An 18,317-nucleotide genomic window follows, 5' to 3' on the forward strand; every position below is an offset into this window, starting at 1 on the left:
GCTGCTGTCACCATGGCAACCTTTTAGGTCCTTCTTGTCTACATTCATGGAACATCAGTTCATGATGGTGTTATTCATGTTTGACCTAACGTATTTGTCAGTGCTACACTCCTATGTGGTAAATGTAGCAAATGGTAGGTCAGTGTATAGTGAATATATGGTTTAATGATTTATCTCTACTCTAACTGGAGTCCTGTATTAATCATAACTTGGTCTAGCACAAGTTTCCGAAGCATTTTCGCATTTGTCTGAAGCGACCCATGTTTTAAGGATTTCTAGATTACTTTATATTATAATATACTGTATGTGGGCGTGAGTTCTGCCAAACTGTTGATGTTCATAATCCCCGCCACCAAAAATTTGGGCATATACAATTTTTTTGTGTCTGGGCCAAGTTGTGGAGCTATCACCCCCTGCAGTGGGCATGTCCGCCACAGTGTGTCACTGTGCCCCAATCCACTTAGATGTCACCTGACACTCTCTAAGTTTTTGTTATCAGGTCTGTGCCAATCTCTCTTTATCCATATTCACTGCATGTGTTTATAACAATCTGCATTTTGAGAACTACAATGATACCTACCTCCTTGGTATCATAACACATACCTATACCTACACATGTGTTATATTTCATTGTGTACCAATTTCTCAAATGCAACCACGAAAAAAAAGTTTTCTTTTTAATCAGGGGTCCCCCTGTTTATTTATAATCAAGTTGTTCATACCATATTTACTCTGTGCTACATATTTTTGTTTGACAAATATAGGAGATCTGTTATGTTCACTTTAACATCGTAGGTCCATTTTTTAAATATTATTGTGATTTTTTCATTTTGCTCCAAACTAACCCTTTATCAAAAAAAGAAAGATTTGGCTAGTCTACAGGTAAGACATCTCAACCCTATATTAGGACATTTGGAACAGCAGGCACTCTTTCCCTGAGGAAGCCTGGCATTCTCTTTGTGGGTGAAATGCGTAGGGTACTCTATTTGATCTTGAGATCATCCTTTACACTTTTATCAGCCCACACTGAGGCTACCATTACGATCAACACGTCTTATCTCCTGCATTAGGCAAATTACCACATTAACCCCAGCTCCTATCATAGTCAATCTGGGCAATTTTATCAAGTTCTGAAAAGCTTACCTTTTCCCAGGGCCGGATTAAGGGAATGGAGGCCCCTGGGTTAAGGGAGCCTCCATTCCCCCGTGAGGCCCCCATTGTGAGCCGCTTGCCGCCCCCATCCCCCGTGAGGGCGCCCCCAAAGCGCTTACCTGTCAGTCCAGTTCTCCGTCCCCGGCGCGCTGTATGCTCCTTACTGAGGAGATCTCGCGAGAGTTCACTCGCGAGATCTCCTCAGTAAGCAGAGTACTGAGCGCCGGGGACGGAGGACTGGACTGACAGTGCTCAGCAGCATTGATCGGGCTGGGGGCGCCCCCGCCCCCGGACCGATCAATAATGCTGCTGCAGACTTTGAAGGGCCCCCTGGATGCCCGAGGCCCCTGGGCTATAGCCCAGTTAGACCTCGGGTTAATCCGGCCCTGCCTTTTCCGAATGTGTCCACAATAGCTAACACCATCTGAAGATGGCGTTTGCCATTGAATCCTATGGGGAGAACATTGAAGTAGTGGTATCTTCGGATCCCTCACCAAAGCTTACCTGTTCTCCCGTCTGGGTTACTATCGCAAAATGTCTTTGTGCATGCGTGAACTTCGGCAACGCATGCACAAAGCCACGTGGCATGTGTGACCAGAGAGGAGAGAAAGGACTTTTAAGGAAAGTGACATCATCGGAGGATTTTTTAATAAATGATTGCGAAAAATCATTGTTGTGATGACAGATGATAATTAACAGGGCAAAACCCCCGTTAATTGACAAATGGGCCCAATAGAGCAACTGCTAAATACATTGTGATTGTCTACTAAGATACTTTTCTACACACAGTTTTCTTTCCAACACACTGTTTTACGAATCTAATACCAGGTGATTGTTAATCGACCTTACTAGCAAACATGCTACTTGTAAGGCGTCAGACATTCCTTACTTTGGACGTACAAATACCTGGAAACGGTCACCTTGTCCTTTACACTTATTCATACTAGAGACCAGAACTGCTAGGACAAGAAGAGGTTTATCTCCACACTTGGACTAGAAATGTTTATTGATATAAGATCATACTTACCACCTTTAGAAAGTTGGTTTCCGGGAGCCTGCCGGGGGAGGTGGGCGTGATGGAGGGCGGGGCTCAAAAATGTGCGTAATTTTGGACCCGCCCCTGTGATGTAATGACGCAAATGCGTCATTTGACAGCGGGAGGAGGGGCCAAACACCGCAATTGCCGGTGAATCGTGGCGTTTGGCGTTAGGGACCTAATTCTGCCCACTTCACTAGGAATTGGGCACTTCCTAGTGAAGTGGGCAGATCCAGGAGATTGCCACACTCTCCCGGGAGTCTGTGAGACTCTCGCAAAATGCGGGAGTCTCCCGAACATTCCGGGAGAGTTGGCAAGTATGTATAAGATTCCAATATCTGTGACAGTATATTCCCTTCCTGGTTCTTCCTGATTAGCCCATATTTGTATTAATGTTGAATTTTGCGCTTGCATCTGGCCAGATATTTATTTGTGTCTTTTGCCATCTATTATGTATGTTTTGCTTTTCATAGTGATAAATTGCTTATCCTATGCCACTTCACTACATTATATTATCCATTAAATTACTCACAATACAAAATTATTTACTTACACTGATCATTTATTCAGAATACCTACATATCCACTTTCCTCTCTGCACCTGGGAGAAATTTTTAATTTTTGTATGTCCTCCACAGCACCCAGAGGTGAGAGAGGCCTGGCAATGCCAGTCCAGCAACTACAGGCCCCTGTTCTGCTCTCCTCAGCATGCACAGGGACCTGCAAGGCTATGTTCTGCCCCTGTGTTGGCCTGTATTCCTTAAACAGCAGCTGGTGAACAGCTTTGGGTAAAATAAAATTAAACATTGCCTTGAGTGGTTAGCTGAACTACACAGAGACAAACTAGTTTACAACCCAGATGCCAGCTAACATGACAGAACTAAGTAATGTAGCAGGCAGGATAATTGTATATGGGTACATAACAGTCAGCTGTTTTCATAACAACACAAAGTGAAATTGGCCCTGGACCCCCAACCCACAAAGTCAGGGAACCCATCCTATGCTTCATCATAATAGAACTTCAATCCAAGCTGTCGTAATATAGCTTACAACGCTCTCAAGTCTCTTCTGTCAAATAAAATAAAAATGTCCAAGAAAAAAGTAAACTCAATCATAAGCTAATGTTAAACTATTACATAACTGTAACTTTAAGATAAGGTTATAAATCTGTATATCAAATATACCATGCCATAACTGTACACCTAGCTAAAGCTCTAAAATGTACATCCTAATAAAAGTCTGATCTTACTTTCCCAAATTCTAAAAATATAGAAAACCTTCCCACAGCATAATTGTGTACCAGTGGGAATTAAAAGACAGAGACCATCTTCTTTTTGTCTTGTCTAAAACTTGACACTCTATTTTTAGGACAAAGTTACAAGAGGTGTAAGGGTCCTCTAAGAATTTTTTCTCTAGGCCAGCCAAAATCTTAAACCAGCCCTGATGACAATGGCATTACCTGCTGAGCAATCAGGACAACACTGTCCAGGCACTGTGATGGGGTGAGGACAGGTCTCTACACAGTCTGTTTTCTTACATACAATGGAGCCGTCTGCCTAGATCCAAACACAATAGGTATTATTACATGCAGGGCAGCCAGTATCAACGTCAACACAACTCTGCAACAAGACTGGTCTATAAAAGAGACAATAGCAGCACAGAGAATAAACTGATGTCATAATTTACAGCTATCAGTTCTCCAAACCAGACTCAAGTTTTTCTCTAGTAAAATTAGCTCTCAATTCTCCACATACAGTAATATTGTTTTACCATCTCAAATAAAATCCCACAGCCCACCAATCAATGATTGTAAGTTGTCGGTACAGATCATAAATGAATTTACCTGGCATATGCAGATTGAACAGGGATCTCCAGGAGACCATATTTGTCCAACTGGAATCTCAATCCCATTGTCATCAAAGGGACATCCTAGATGGAGAAGAGGACAAAGTAAAAGAGAATTTCATATAGGTTTGCGTAATTGTTTTTTTTTTGTTTGTTTTTTTTAAATCCAGTATTTTTATTGAAATTTTTTAAGATATAAACATACCAAACAACAAAAAGAAAAGAAAAACAATCGCATACATATCAGAATTAAATGACGGAATTTACAAGATTACAATAAAGCATAATAATAAGACATAATAATATGAAATTTGTTTTACATAGTCTACTTTATCATATAATTATTCTTCTCTTTTGCAAACATTCTAAGGGAAGAATTCAATTGGCCGTATTGTTCTTGAGAACAACGCAGGCCATGCACTATTACTGTTAGTACGGTAATTTTAACGCAGATTTTTGCTCGCGGCTCACGGAGCTGCAAGCAAAATTCTGCGTTGACATTGCCATCCTAATGGCAATAATGTGCATTATTACCATAGCAACGATAATAGTGTGCAGGCTGTGTTGTCCTCACGCATTCCGCTCTAAGAATTTTAATCACAGTTATTGAAAGTAGACTACATAGAGCAGCATTTTTTGTACCTCAATACCTGCGGCTTGAGTGTAACTGCATTTTGTAGTCTGAACCAATATTCATATCAGAATGCAGCCTATTCACTGAGACAATAACATATATCCAAAAAAGAAACAATAACAAGTGATAAACAACAATGTGAGGATTTGGTTTCAGAAGAGGGTCTGTTTATCCAAAAGGAGATCATTTAGCAGAAATGCACAGGGAAGCAGTCCATTGGATATTCAGAACTAGTTTGCTTGTTTCAAAGAATATTTTGAGTAGCTATAATATGCCTTAAGATGGGTACACACTACACAGTTTTCATCCAATAATCGGCTAAATCAGCCGACATACGACCTCTCGTTCAAAAGTCGGGTCAGTGTGTACACAATGGTCAAAAGTCTGCCCAAATGGACGATTGTCGCCTCATTTGGTTGGTCCTACCGTTTAATATTTTCGTTCCAATCTCATTTCCGCTCTGTAGTGTGTATAAACTTCCGAACGATCCACAACAGTGAGTACGAAATTACAGTCATTGCTCACGACAACATAGCTGTAAAAAGTCGCTAAAGGGACGTCCGCTCTTCCATTTATCGTCCTAAACAAGGCTAGTGTGTATGCAGTCCATGGACCGAGCGATCGGAACATCGATCGCATGTAAAATCGCTCGGCATAAAAAGTTGGTCGAAATTTCTGTAGTGTGTACCCAGCTTTACAAAGGAAAGGTAAGGCGATTCACAAATAATAATAACAAAGTTTAAACAGCAGAGATAATTGCTACAAGTGAGAGGTGTGTGTGTGTGTGTGTGTGTGTGTGTGTGTGTTCTATAAAACGTACAATTTAGTTTTCTGTTCATTTTATGTAGAATTCCCTTTTAAATGTTTAATACAATCTGCACAATGAACTGGCACTAGCAGAAAACAAAAAATAATATCTAAATAAAAGTACTGCCTACTAAAAGTCAATGATGTATATATAACCGTACATAGCCTATATAGGTGTAGCAACTTAGAAAACTGTCTATGAGAAGTGGTCACTCACTAAGCGCAGGTAAAGTATCATAAGCATAATACAATATATTTCAAACGTTACCAATAAAATACAAATATGAATAATATGTATCTGCTTTACTCAAAACATAATAATGTTCTACAAGGGAAATTCAATTCCCTATGATGTGACACTGAGAAGGGAATTCAATTATGCACGGTGTCCCTCCGGAAAGGTCGTATAGGAATTCTGCGTTACCGCAAAATCACAGATTTCTTTTCACCCCCCATAGGTGTTGCAGTACCGTAGTACCGTAAAAATGTTCAGTGGAACAATCGCAGGTAATTGAATTCCCCTCTGAATGTTACTGAGATGTCCACCTGACCTCATTTGCGGGTACTACGATAACGAATATTGATCTGTTTCCTGCACCCTTCTATGTGGAGCGAGGAAAAATAAGTATTCATCAACGCAGAGTGCCTTCACGTTTGTTCCAGAGGCACTTTTTGGCAATTATCAGTGTCGTTTATTTAGATAAGGCCTGTGGAAAATGTAAAGATTTGGCAGCTTTAGGGAAACTTTTAAATGACCTCTACTGTATCCTTTTTTGACCTTTAAATTGTTCTTGTTTAGTAAATTCTAATGGTTTATCAGCACATACATATATACAAAGGGATTGCACCCACTCTGAAGCAGTATGAATCCCAGGGAACAGCTGCTGCATATGAGAGTTATAGATGATTTAAGACAAACCACTTGTTGAATGGAGCTTACTTACACACCAAATCAGTGAGCATACCTTTGGGTAGAATTCAGGCCACAGCTACATATATCTAATAAAACATTGCTTTAGCTCAATAAAGTACCCACAGAAACATAAATCTGAAGATGGTCATCAAGAAATCTGACATATCACCCATATGTGCTTCATCAAGGGGGTAGCTTGTCAGCATACATACGTATTTGCTCTATTTAAGTTTCATGATCAATTCCACTATTTAGTTGCATTGAACATAGTTGAGAACTTTTTTGATATCTTTCAGCATAGATGAATTCCTGAGCTATTAGTTCAAGCTTTCATAACGTTACAACATAACACAAACCTACCCCCTAAATATTGATACTGTTGTACTATGCCAACCTTTTAACTAAACACATTGATTAACAGATTCTCACATAGGGCTTCATTTAGATTTAGGAGCAAATTTGCTCCTAGATAAAACCATGTTGCAATGCAGGGAAATACTGACTGAGCGTGCATCGGCGCTGCGGAGCACTGTGGCATGTTACAAATCTATAATAATAATAATAATAATGTAGCACACAAATACTGAACAGCTTTATTTTTACTTAATTTAGAGTTGCACTAAGACACGCCCCAATTCAACTCTAAATCTATCTGCACATTTTAAGTTTGCCGCCCCTGCAGTGCTACATGGTTTTGCCAAGGTGCAAAATTGCTCTTTTTTTTGGTTTGTCTCTTACTCTTAAGGCCCATAATGTGTATGTGTCACATTTCAGATTGAGCTCTAATGGATTGTCTACCTTCCAATTGTGTATTCAGAACTACTCTCTTTTATTCAACTTGGGTGTCGAGTGGCTTCCCCTTAATGGAACAATTACCCCAGTGGCGGAACTACCATTGATGCAGCAGGTGCGGTTCACAGAGGCCCATGGAGATAATGGGCCCCCTGCATGACAGATGCAGAGGATTGGGGGCCCCGGTTCCCTCTTTCCTGCCTTCCTGCACCAGGGCCCAAAGCTCGCTAGTTCCACCTCTGAACTACTCTCTTAATAACAATAAATCTATCAATTAATTATATGCTTCATACGTGCCGTTTCTGTTTTCCACTTTCAATGAAATTCAGATGTTCCCTACTCCTAATCTTGAGCTGCATAGTTGTTTTTCCAATAATGTTTTTCACAATTACAAGAAAAAAAATATATTACATTTATATATTTTCATATATTGATTGATTTTATACACCTTTCTAGTTACTGGTGACTTTTTGATCTTCATCATGACATGGAAATTTTACCTTCTTCTATAATTTGTATTTTTCTATCTAACACTAATGTTGTATAATTCTCTTTTACAGATTTCAAAAGAATACAAAGCATTTTGAGAATTTTACTTGCCCTTGGAACTCCACTGTGAGCCACGAGTTAAACTCATTATCATTTATTTATTTATGTTATCCACTTCCATTCCACATTATCTTCAACATATATATGATATTAAGCTAAATGCTAACTCCAACAATCCAATAGGAACCCACCTTTAGCTTTTGGTATTATTCATACCAACTTAAAAAAAATGTGGGCATACAATGGTGAGAAAACTTAATCCATTTCACTTCCAAGGTAGAACTGCCCTCCGTGTATAAATTCTATTAGCTTATTCACCATACATTGAGTATAACCTACCTGTACTCTGCGGTGGATCCTGGCATTGGAAGCAGCATTGTCCAGCCTCCAACACCCAGTCCTCTCTAGCGCACTCTAGACTAGGGCACGGGACAAATGAGCATTCTACCGCTCCATTCTAAAGAGTGCAAGAAAGAGATCACAAGACATTGATGAAATCTACAGTGTACACGTACTGTGAAATATGCAATATTAGTAGGGAGCACTCTATTGGCAAATTTCACAATTCTGATCAAAGAATTTTACAAAGGTGTTTGCAATAAATACCTGGAGGGAACAATATTTGCAACAAAGGACATCGACATTAAGTAAAGAATGGAGCTATCCAGACCTGACACAAGCAGGATGTGCATCCATTTTCATCCCGGCTAAATTTGGCACCATGAGGATAATTGCTTCCTTGGAATTCACACCCATCTACGTGTAAACAAAGTTTACATCTTCTCAGAGATTGGCAGACATTAAGCAAATAAGGTAAAACCAAAGATATATATAGGAGAGGAAATTTGAGGAAACAGGAAAATTGTCGGACAAGTAATTGTTAAAAACAATGGTCATGTGATCCACAGCAAAGGGAGTCTGTCATTTCTAGTAAAAATGAAAGCAAATGTCTGATTGGTTGCAATTGGCTGCAACACATTTTTGTACAGTTAGCTATGAACCAATTTTCATAAATGTCTCTCTAATGGTATGCTGTGTATTATATACATATGCAAGTACATCACAGACCTGGGCATTGCAGGCAGCAGTCCGACATGAAGGGATCAGTGCATGAAACAGTAGGACACACAGGAGGGATACAAGTGATGTTTCCAGCCTAGAGTAACCCAAACATTGGTTAAATAATGCAAAACAATTATATATACATACAATGCAGACTAAAGTTTTCTCACAAGATACAAATCTTAACATTGCATAACAATAGCAAAGATCAATACTGTACACACTTGACTTTAAAAATGCCTTGTTACTAACAATATAATAAATAATAAGCATGGCATTCTGCTACCTGTATAAAAGCACAGTGCCTGCAGACTTGGGCATTATATGGTCACGGAACACCTTAGAGACACATTAATCAATGATTTGGGAATATTGGTGAATATTCTAAGAACACAAGGCTTGGAAAAATGCTAAGCCCGATCCATTAGCGCTTGTTACATTCAAAACTGTAGACAATAATGTAATAGAAAATATTATCACCAAATCTATCACAAATTATGACCTGAAATAAATAAATATTCTGAAACCTTTACACAACTTACTTAAAAATGGAAAATAAAAATTATTACATTTAAAACATATTCCAACCCCCTGTAATTGAAAGCTCCAGTATGTACAGGTACAATACGTAACCTCCAAAGTGACACAATGGTTCATTGATTCCACCTGTGTAAGACATGTGGATAACCTGCTGTCAATTATTTTGTTAACATACTGAAACACCTTCTCTTTCTCAGATATCCGACAGCATGGTAGAGGACTCCCACACACACAAAAAGATAAAGACAGAAGAGCATTACAACACAGCCAGAGATAGGATTATATTGAGCCACAAATATCAGGAACAGAATAAGACCACTGTGAAGGCATTGAGCACCAATCAGAGCTTAGTGTAGACCAATGGAAGTAAGAAGCTATAGATCAATGATGGGCAAACTTTTTCAGGAGTGGGCCAAATAAAAAAGAAAAATTTTAGGCGGGCCAATATAATTTATTAAAAAACTCAAATATCGAAATATATAATACAAATGTTTTGAATGGGACGGGAGGGTGTTATATAGCAGTGTTACCTCTATAAGTGCAGCGATCGTACAGACACAGCACTTATTTCAGCAGATTGTTGCAGATCCGTCTTTCTGGTGAGCCACTAACTGACAAAACAGCAGCCAATCGAAATCCGCCTTAGTATATGGCCCAGCCCATCTCTTCTCACATGACTTTCAGCCATTAGGGGGCGGGCAGGTGTTTGAGTGATTGACATACGAAGTATCCTTTTAGGAAGGAGGATGAAGTGTAATAGAGGAAATAGCTGGGAAGACATAAAAATGAAGGTACTGACACACAGGGTCGGCCCTAATAATTTTATGCATATTTTAATGAAATTGTTTTAAATATTGGCGGGCCGGATAAAACCTCTAAGTGGGCCGGATCTGGCCGGCGGGCCGTAGTTTGCCCATCACTGAACTAGTTAATGTTGGGTTATTATTATTATTATTAATTTTTATTTATAGGGCGCCACTAGGTATCCGTAGCGCCGTACAGGGACAGACAGTAACACGACACAGGGTGAAACAGCATGGTACAGTTAACAAAAAGCACAGTAACTCAGAAGCTCAATGTACAGCTAGATGAGAGGTGAGCTCCAGGAGCTCCATTAAAATATGACATGTAGGAAAGCAAAAAGTTTAGAAATTAGTAATTGGTAAACAAAGGCAAGACAATAAGCCAGAAAAATGAACTTTATGTTGAAAACAATTGGAGTGAAGCAATTATGATGACAGACAGATGAGCTAGTCAATAGTCTACATGGAATTCTTATATGTAGCCTCTCACTCTCCCTTTATGTACTTACCAAACAGATACAAATGGTACAATTATCTGGAGAATTAGGAAAAAGCTCTCCATCTGCTCTCAATGTGCCCTCAAACAAGCACCCTGTAATAGACCACAAAAATGAATATATAACAGTCAAGAGATGTCCAAGCACCATTTAGGCGACACCGGACAAAACTCACCATCACATGAAGGGCAGCAGCTGTCTGGGTACAAGACTGGATGTGAACAGTTTAGGCTACATAGTCTTCGCTCACAGGATACTGTCCCTTCCTGTAATACGTATGTGTTTAATCAGTAAATCTTTGAGATGGACAGATAAAATAATTTTTGTTCGCACACTGCAACACATACCTGGCAAATGCAGTCTAAGCATACTGGTTCTGTCCAAGAACTTCCTGCCAGTCGCAGTTCCTTGTTATGCCAACATGAGACATTTGTATGCAGTGCAGTGGGGGCTCCAGTTGGCATTATCATGTTTTCTTTTAGAGGTGTATGGGAGATCCCTGAGGATTTTTGAGACAATGTAGAATGACCCGTTTTGAGATTCTGAGGTGGTGGCAAAGGATCAAGATCTGTTGTTGTAGTTTGTGGTTTTGAGGTAGACTTTGCGGTAAAAACTTCTTGTGCTAACATGGTACTGGCCATCACGGTCTGGGATGCACTGATGACAGGAGTTCCTAGCGTTAGGGGCATTGGTGCTGTTGGCTTCAGTGGTGCCCAATCGCTGTGCACTGCCTGTAGGAAGCTAGCAGTCTGTGTCTCAGGAGTAACTGCTGCAAAGCACAGAAATACAAAGAAATATTGATATTCACCGCTAATCTGACTAGTTTATGTGCTAAGACTGTTGATCATTGACTGGGGGCGAAAGGAAATTAGAAAGAAAGTATTAGAGTGTTTTACCTAAGCATCCCCCATTGATTGAAAGGAAACCAGCAGGACAGGAGCAGACATAGGACCCCAGTGTATTAATGCAACTACCAGAGTAGCATAGGGTGGTATTCTCCAGACACTCATTCACATCTACAAGAGAAATAAGCACATATGGACTGGTCAGTTTATTAAATCAGGTAAGCATTTGTTTCTCTTTTTCTTGTCTCTGTGCCATGGCTTTATGTCTGTGTATCTGCCTTGACAGTATCCATGTGTCTCTGTCACTGTGTTTCTCTGTCTTCTGCATCCATATACCCCTGCCTCTGTTTGTTTATCCTTTCTGTATCCATATACCTCTGTCCCTGTGTTTTTCTCTCCCCTCTGTATCCATATACCTCTGTCCCTGTATTTGACTATCCTCTATGTATCCATATACCTCTGCCCCTGTGTTTATATATCCTCTTTGCATCCATATGCCTCTGTCGCTGTGTTTACCTATCCTCTCTGTATCCATATACCTCTGTCCCTGTGTCTGTCTATCCTCTCTGTATCTATATACCTCTGTCACTGTGTCTGTCTATCCTCTCAGTATCCATATACCTCTGTCCCTGTGTCTATCTATCCTCTCTGTATCCATATACCTCTGTCACTGTGTCTGTCTATCCTCTCAGTATCCATATACCTCTGTCCCTGTGTCTATCTATCCTCTCTGTATCCATATACCTCTGTCACTGTGTCTGTCTATCCTCTCTGTAACCATATACCTCTGTCACTGTGTCTGTCTATCCTCTCAGTATCCATATACCTCTGTCCCTGTGTCTATCTATCCTCTCTGTATCCATATACCTCTGTCCCTGTGTCTATCTATCCTCTCTGTATCCATATACCTCTGTCACTGTGTCTGTCTATCCTCTCAGTATCCATATACCTCTGTCCCTGTGTCTATCTATCCTCTCTGTATCCATATACCTCTGTCACTGTGTCTGTCTATCCTCTCTGTAACCATATACCTCTGTCCCTGTGTCTATCTATCCTCTCAGTATCCATATACCTCTGTCCATGTATTTGTCTATAGTCTCTGTATCCATATGTCTATGTCTCTGTGTCTGCCTATCCTCTCTACATCCATATACCTCTGTCCCTCTGTCTGTCTATCCTCTCTGTATCCATATACCTCTGTCCCTGTGTCTGTCTATCCTCTCTGTATCCATATACCTCTGTCCCTGTGTTTGTCTGTACTCGTTGTATCCATATACCTCTGTCCCTGTGTTTGTCTGTACTCGTTGTATCCATATACCTCTGTCCCTGTGTTTGTCTATCCTTTCTGTATCCATATACCCTTGCCCCTTTGTTTATCTATCCTCTCTGTAACCATATACCTCTGCCCTGTGTTTGTCTATTCTTTCTTTATCCATATACCCTTGTCCCTTTGTTTGTCTATACACCCTGTATCCATATACCTTTGTCCCTGTGTTTATTTACCTCTTCCGTATCCATATACCTTTGTCCATGTGTTTATCTATCCCTTCTGTATCCATATACCTCTGTCCTTGTGCCTATCTATCCTCTCAGTATCCATATACCTCTGTCCCTGTGTTTATCTATCCTCTCTGTATCATATATCTCTGTCCCTGTGTTTGTCTATCTCTTCAGTATCCATATACCTTTGTACCTTTGTTTGTCTATCCTCTGTATCCATATACCTCTGTCCCTGTGTTTGTCTATCCTCTCTGTATCCATTCCTACTGTTCTATGTCTGTCCTTTCAGTATCTGTGTCTGACCTGGTACATCTGTCCTGCAAATGCATCATTCTGTGCTGCTATTGGTCTTTCCTTTAGTATACATGTGTCTCTCTGTTATTTTGTGCATCAGTCTGTCCTGTGAATCCCCATCTGCCTATCAGTCTGACTGTATCTGTGCCTGTATCTGTGTGTATGTCTATCCTATTTGGTTCTGAGTGTATTCGTCAGATCACCATATGTGTCTCTATTCTTCCATCTTTTGATATAGTATACATTAGAGATGAGTGGTTTGGATTCTAAGAAATCCAACACAACCAAATTTTTAAATTCTGAGCCATGATCCGGTTTTATGTGCCAAATTCAGATCCGAAATCAAGGCAGAAAGTCATTTCCAGTTAAAATGTATCTCACAAGTTTTGGATTGATTTCTTCTATATATAGCCCTCCCCCTTGTTCTCAACTGCCATTTTAGTAGTGATAGCATGGGTAAGACTCTTCTTTTTTTTTTTTTAAAGAACCCATTGTCTAAAGTTGAATTATATTGTGGAGCAGTGTCAGAAGAATTGTAAGGTAACATTCCCTCCTTTCCCTATCTCATTGGGTGTCCACCTGGTGTGATGGCAACTTCAACTACTCCTCTTGTCAACCATGGATCAGTCAACAGATCAGGGCCATCACAGTACTTGTACTAGCAGTAATTGTACTTTTTCAACCTCTACTAGTAAAAAAAAGTTAATGCGGGATAAAAGTATAACAAAGCGTGCTCAAAATCCAAAGACTGTTTGTCAATCTCAAAGAAAACATCAGGTCTTGATGTGAGGATTAAGGGAAAAGTTTCTAATGAATGTGGTGATTTGTCCAAAAAAATAAAAATAGCTCACCATCCATACACCACTGGCAAGAAAAGGCTCAGTTAATGTCCACTTTTTTCTAGTAGAGGTCATGCTACTGCTGGTACACGTACTAAAATGCCCATTGCAAAAGAGAGAGTCCAACATGGTCATGCATTGTCCTTAACTTTCCATGCATCTCACTCAGAGTGTAGATCTGTCACCTCCAAAAGAGCCACATCAGTGCATGAAAAGAACACTGAGACTGAAGAACAACTTGGACACTCACATTATCCTGAGGAGACTCTAAGGCAGTGGTTCACGCAGGGGGGGTTTCTGAGTCTCTAGAAACCCCCCCCCCTGTGCTAACTAAGTGGCCACTGTCCTATAGAGCAGCCGCGCCACTGTCAAAGAAGCGTCTGCGGCGGTGCTGTATTGTATACAGCACCGCCGCAGACGCTTCTTAGACAGCACCGCGGCTGCTGTATAGGACAGCGCTGGTGAAACGGAGCTGCTGCGCAGCTCTCTCTCGTTTTTGTTTTTTTGGGGGTTTTTTTGGGTCCCCCCCCCCCGACAATCCTCCGTGCGCCGCTGCTAAGGGTATCCATGAGTGCTATATGTGAGTCTGAAGTTTCAGATTCTGATACTGTAATTATAGTGCAGCCTCCTTCCAAAATTTCTCAACCATTTGGAAATGTGCAGATAAGTAGCAATGATGATGATTTAGACACAGAAATTGAAGATGTTAGATTGAATTCACAAATGTGTAAGAGGATGAGGGGGATAATCGTGGATCTGAAAATGAATGTATTGTACGTGAACAAGATAATGAGGGGAAGGATGAATATTGTGTCAAAGTAAATCATGCGTTGTACACACAATAAACTTAGTGGCACAGAATTTCTCAATAAATGAGAGGTCGGTGCAGGAGATGCTGTCTGTGTCCCATAAAATTTTTGCCCATTTTCGGCAATTAGTGACCGCATGTAGATCCTTGCAGCAGCTACTAAAAAAAATGACCTGCCATGCCACCAACTGAAGCAAGAGGGTATTCGATTGTCAGCTAACCATTCATTTGGTCGACATTTAAAAAGTCAACAACATTAGGTCGACAACTCAAGTGTCAACAGTATTATTAGGTCAACAATTCACATGGTTGAAAGTATTATTAGGTTGACAATTCAACTGTAGATAGTATTATAAGGTTAGAGTTAGGGATAGGGATATTTTTGTCTACCTAATAATACTGTCTACATTCAAATTGTCAACCTAATAATACTGTCGATGTCATTATTGACGACTTTTCAGCCCTGTCTTTATTATGTTGTGGACCATATAAATGTCGATGATGTAACTGTCGAACATATGTATCACACCCAGCAAGAAGTAGTAGTGACGTGAAATTCCACACTTTATGTGCTTCAGCGATTTTCTCAAACCATTTCAGTTGTGGGGTGGCAGTTGTGACGAGATCAATAGAAAATAGACTGTATATGACTGTAAATGAATATTAATGCTACAAATAATAGAGTAGGAACAAAAACAGTTAAAAGTCACATGAATTTACATATTTTTAAGTAAATCCAAATCCAAAACCAAAATCAAAACACATGAGGATTTTGGGCCAAAGCAAAACCAAAACATGATGATGGGGTTAGAACCAAAACCAAAACACAGGCGTCTGAACACATCTCTAGCATATACACATACTTAAAAGAGATGAAAGGCCAATAGGTTTTTGAAAAAGTAAAAGTTAAAATAAAGGTAAAAAAAAATAAAGGTAAATTAAAAGGTAAAATAAGAGTTTAACTAACAGGGTGCACATTTCAAGCAATAAGAGAATTACTGCATGAAACAATAGTTCAAAATACCTAATTTACATCACAGGATAACTAAATCAGACATGTTCAAGGTTACTATCAAATTATTTCTCATCCACATCTGGAATCATCAATGTATTTGTCACCCAGCAATATAAATTAAGTATATTTATGCTTTGCATTATGTCAAATTCCTTCAGTGAACTCTCACCAAAGTTTCCTTTTGTGGGTCCAAGCTATCCCAGGCATGACACTGCATAGAGAGGTATAATGACCCTGAATTCCTGCAATATAATCTTTCCAAGATATAAGTATACATTATTTGTCCCATAATCACTTACCAACACATGACACCCTATCTGCACCAAGCACAAAACCAGCTCGACAGGAACAGAAGAAGCTTCCATGTGTGTTGCGGCAGAAGTGCTGGCAAAGATGAGATGTTCCTGGCCGTCGGCATTCATTGATATCTAGAGGAAACAATTAAGCACAAAATTTATTTATTTAAAGGATGTGGACTTCTATGACCTCTGAAGAAACCACTCATAGAAGGGGCAGAGAAACGCGTCAGAGAACACCTGCATGCACAGACACACATATTTTTTTAAAAAACCTGTTTTTCTGATCACAGAGTACTCAGGGTTCCTTTTCTTTTTACACGGAATCAGCTGATTTAAATCCCAGATACCATAACCACAGTCTCCAGGAGGATATTGGGAGCTATTACTCAGTTACTTATAAGGTACAGCGAGTACTTTTTTACAAAAAATGGATTCAAACTGAGCTTATGATCTGAATTGCAGCTAAATATCGCTGGAACCATCACCTATAGAGTGGATAAGATGCTAGATCCTTACCAATATTTGGGTAATTATTGGACATAACACTCCATTTATTTCAGAAACGTGAATATTGGGATATATAGGGTGAGCAAATGAAAGAGCTATAAATGATGTGTATTTAATTTTAACTCCATATATATTGTGTGTTATCAAGGTGTTTACTTGTCACGCTGTGCACGTATATTGTTTTTAATTACTTTTAATATTAAGAATTTCATTTTCAGAAATACATTATTATTATTCTAATTACCAGTGCTCTCATATGTTTTTGTTTTGCTTTCTTTATGGACATATCTGTCTGCATCTCAATATTCATAGTGATTGGTCAGGGTAACCAGCAGAAGCAGGGCATAACTACCTGAAGATTACCCAGGGCATGATGGGAGCCAATCACATGACACACACACATCTACTCCTGGGGCATGCTCTTCAGCCTGGAGCACCCGCCGCTCACAAAACCATCATCCAATTGCAATACGGTTTGAGGGTTTGCATCCCTTTTGAGTGTGTGCGCGCATCCATTGCTCTGTATTGTATAACTTACTGTGCTAAAAGCCTCCACCAATGACCTTGTCCTTTCTTATGATCAAGGTCTATGCACTGAATACCTGCACAAGTGCGTCCGTTGCTCTGTAGCGTGAATCCAGCTTCGCACAAGCACCTGTAACTCCCGTGAAAGTTTTTACATCTCTGCGAACAAATGGGTCTGTGAGATGAGCATTCATCAATGTCTGGAAGTGTAAGAAAAGGCCACAGATCTGGTATTAGTACTTCCTAAATGTAATCTTACATGTGAAATAATAATATCACACTCATTTTAAAGCAATTCACAGAGGGCACTCAAAAGAATTTGGAAATTTAGAAAAAAGTGCTGGAGCAGAAAACAATTAATCATATCTATGTGGTTATTATATTTGTGGCTATTTCTTAAGCATAAGAATAAATGAGGCTAAATGGAGCATTATTTTACAAGATAAAACTAAAAATGTAAAGTAGGTGGTGGAAGCAGGATGGACTCTGTACTGTTTCACCATTCATACGTTTGCAGTACAGGAGTGCAGATCTGCATTTTTTGCGGTTTGTTAATGAGCTTGTTTGAGTGCTAAAATAGATGATAAGACAGGACGGTCTTGGGGGAATATGTATTTAGTAGCGGTTATATTGGCGACTTTGCAGAGGAAATTTAAAATGGTAATCGCATTCAAGGCAAAATTTAAACTGGCGAAAATCAATACTTAATACATTTACCCCTTGGAGTACAATTGAATCATTACTTGTGTTTGAGCCTTTAATTCTTAAGTGATTCAAAAGTGATTCAAGTTATCACCAGGGGTGGACCTAGACTTTTTAGGTGAGTGATTTGGCATAGTTACACCCCCCTTCATTCTGAATGTCTGGTCAAGGTTGGTCACGCACCCTGGTCCCCATTGGCCACACACCCATTGATCGCATCTTATGCTTCTGCTGCTTGGGGGAGGAGGTGATTGCCCTGATCGCCCCCTCCTGATCTGCCACTGGTTATCACTTGAATATCTATGGAAAAGATGGGTGTAACACAGACAAGGGCAACATGTAGCTCTTCTGCT

General features: G+C 39.8%; 1 protein-coding gene across 1 annotated transcript in view; it reads right to left on the minus strand.

Moving 5' to 3' along the window:
* Window positions 1-18,317, minus strand: part of VWCE (von Willebrand factor C and EGF domains) — a 69,836-nt gene that overhangs the window by 18,461 nt on the left and 33,058 nt on the right. Inside the window, exons 9-19 of the mRNA XM_075187973.1 lie at window positions 17,340-17,462; window positions 16,231-16,359; window positions 11,527-11,646; window positions 10,978-11,399; window positions 10,806-10,896; window positions 10,643-10,725; window positions 8,797-8,884; window positions 8,399-8,484; window positions 8,068-8,185; window positions 4,032-4,117; window positions 3,648-3,744 (exon numbers count right to left, since the gene is read on the minus strand). Coding sequence (XP_075044074.1) covers window positions 3,648-3,744; window positions 4,032-4,117; window positions 8,068-8,185; window positions 8,399-8,484; window positions 8,797-8,884; window positions 10,643-10,725; window positions 10,806-10,896; window positions 10,978-11,399; window positions 11,527-11,646; window positions 16,231-16,359; window positions 17,340-17,462 — 1,443 coding nt within the window. The remainder of the gene's footprint in view (window positions 1-3,647; window positions 3,745-4,031; window positions 4,118-8,067; window positions 8,186-8,398; window positions 8,485-8,796; window positions 8,885-10,642; window positions 10,726-10,805; window positions 10,897-10,977; window positions 11,400-11,526; window positions 11,647-16,230; window positions 16,360-17,339; window positions 17,463-18,317) is intronic.

Source organism: Mixophyes fleayi, chromosome 10, assembly GCF_038048845.1.
Source record: "Mixophyes fleayi isolate aMixFle1 chromosome 10, aMixFle1.hap1, whole genome shotgun sequence".
NCBI lineage: Eukaryota > Metazoa > Chordata > Amphibia > Anura > Limnodynastidae > Mixophyes > Mixophyes fleayi.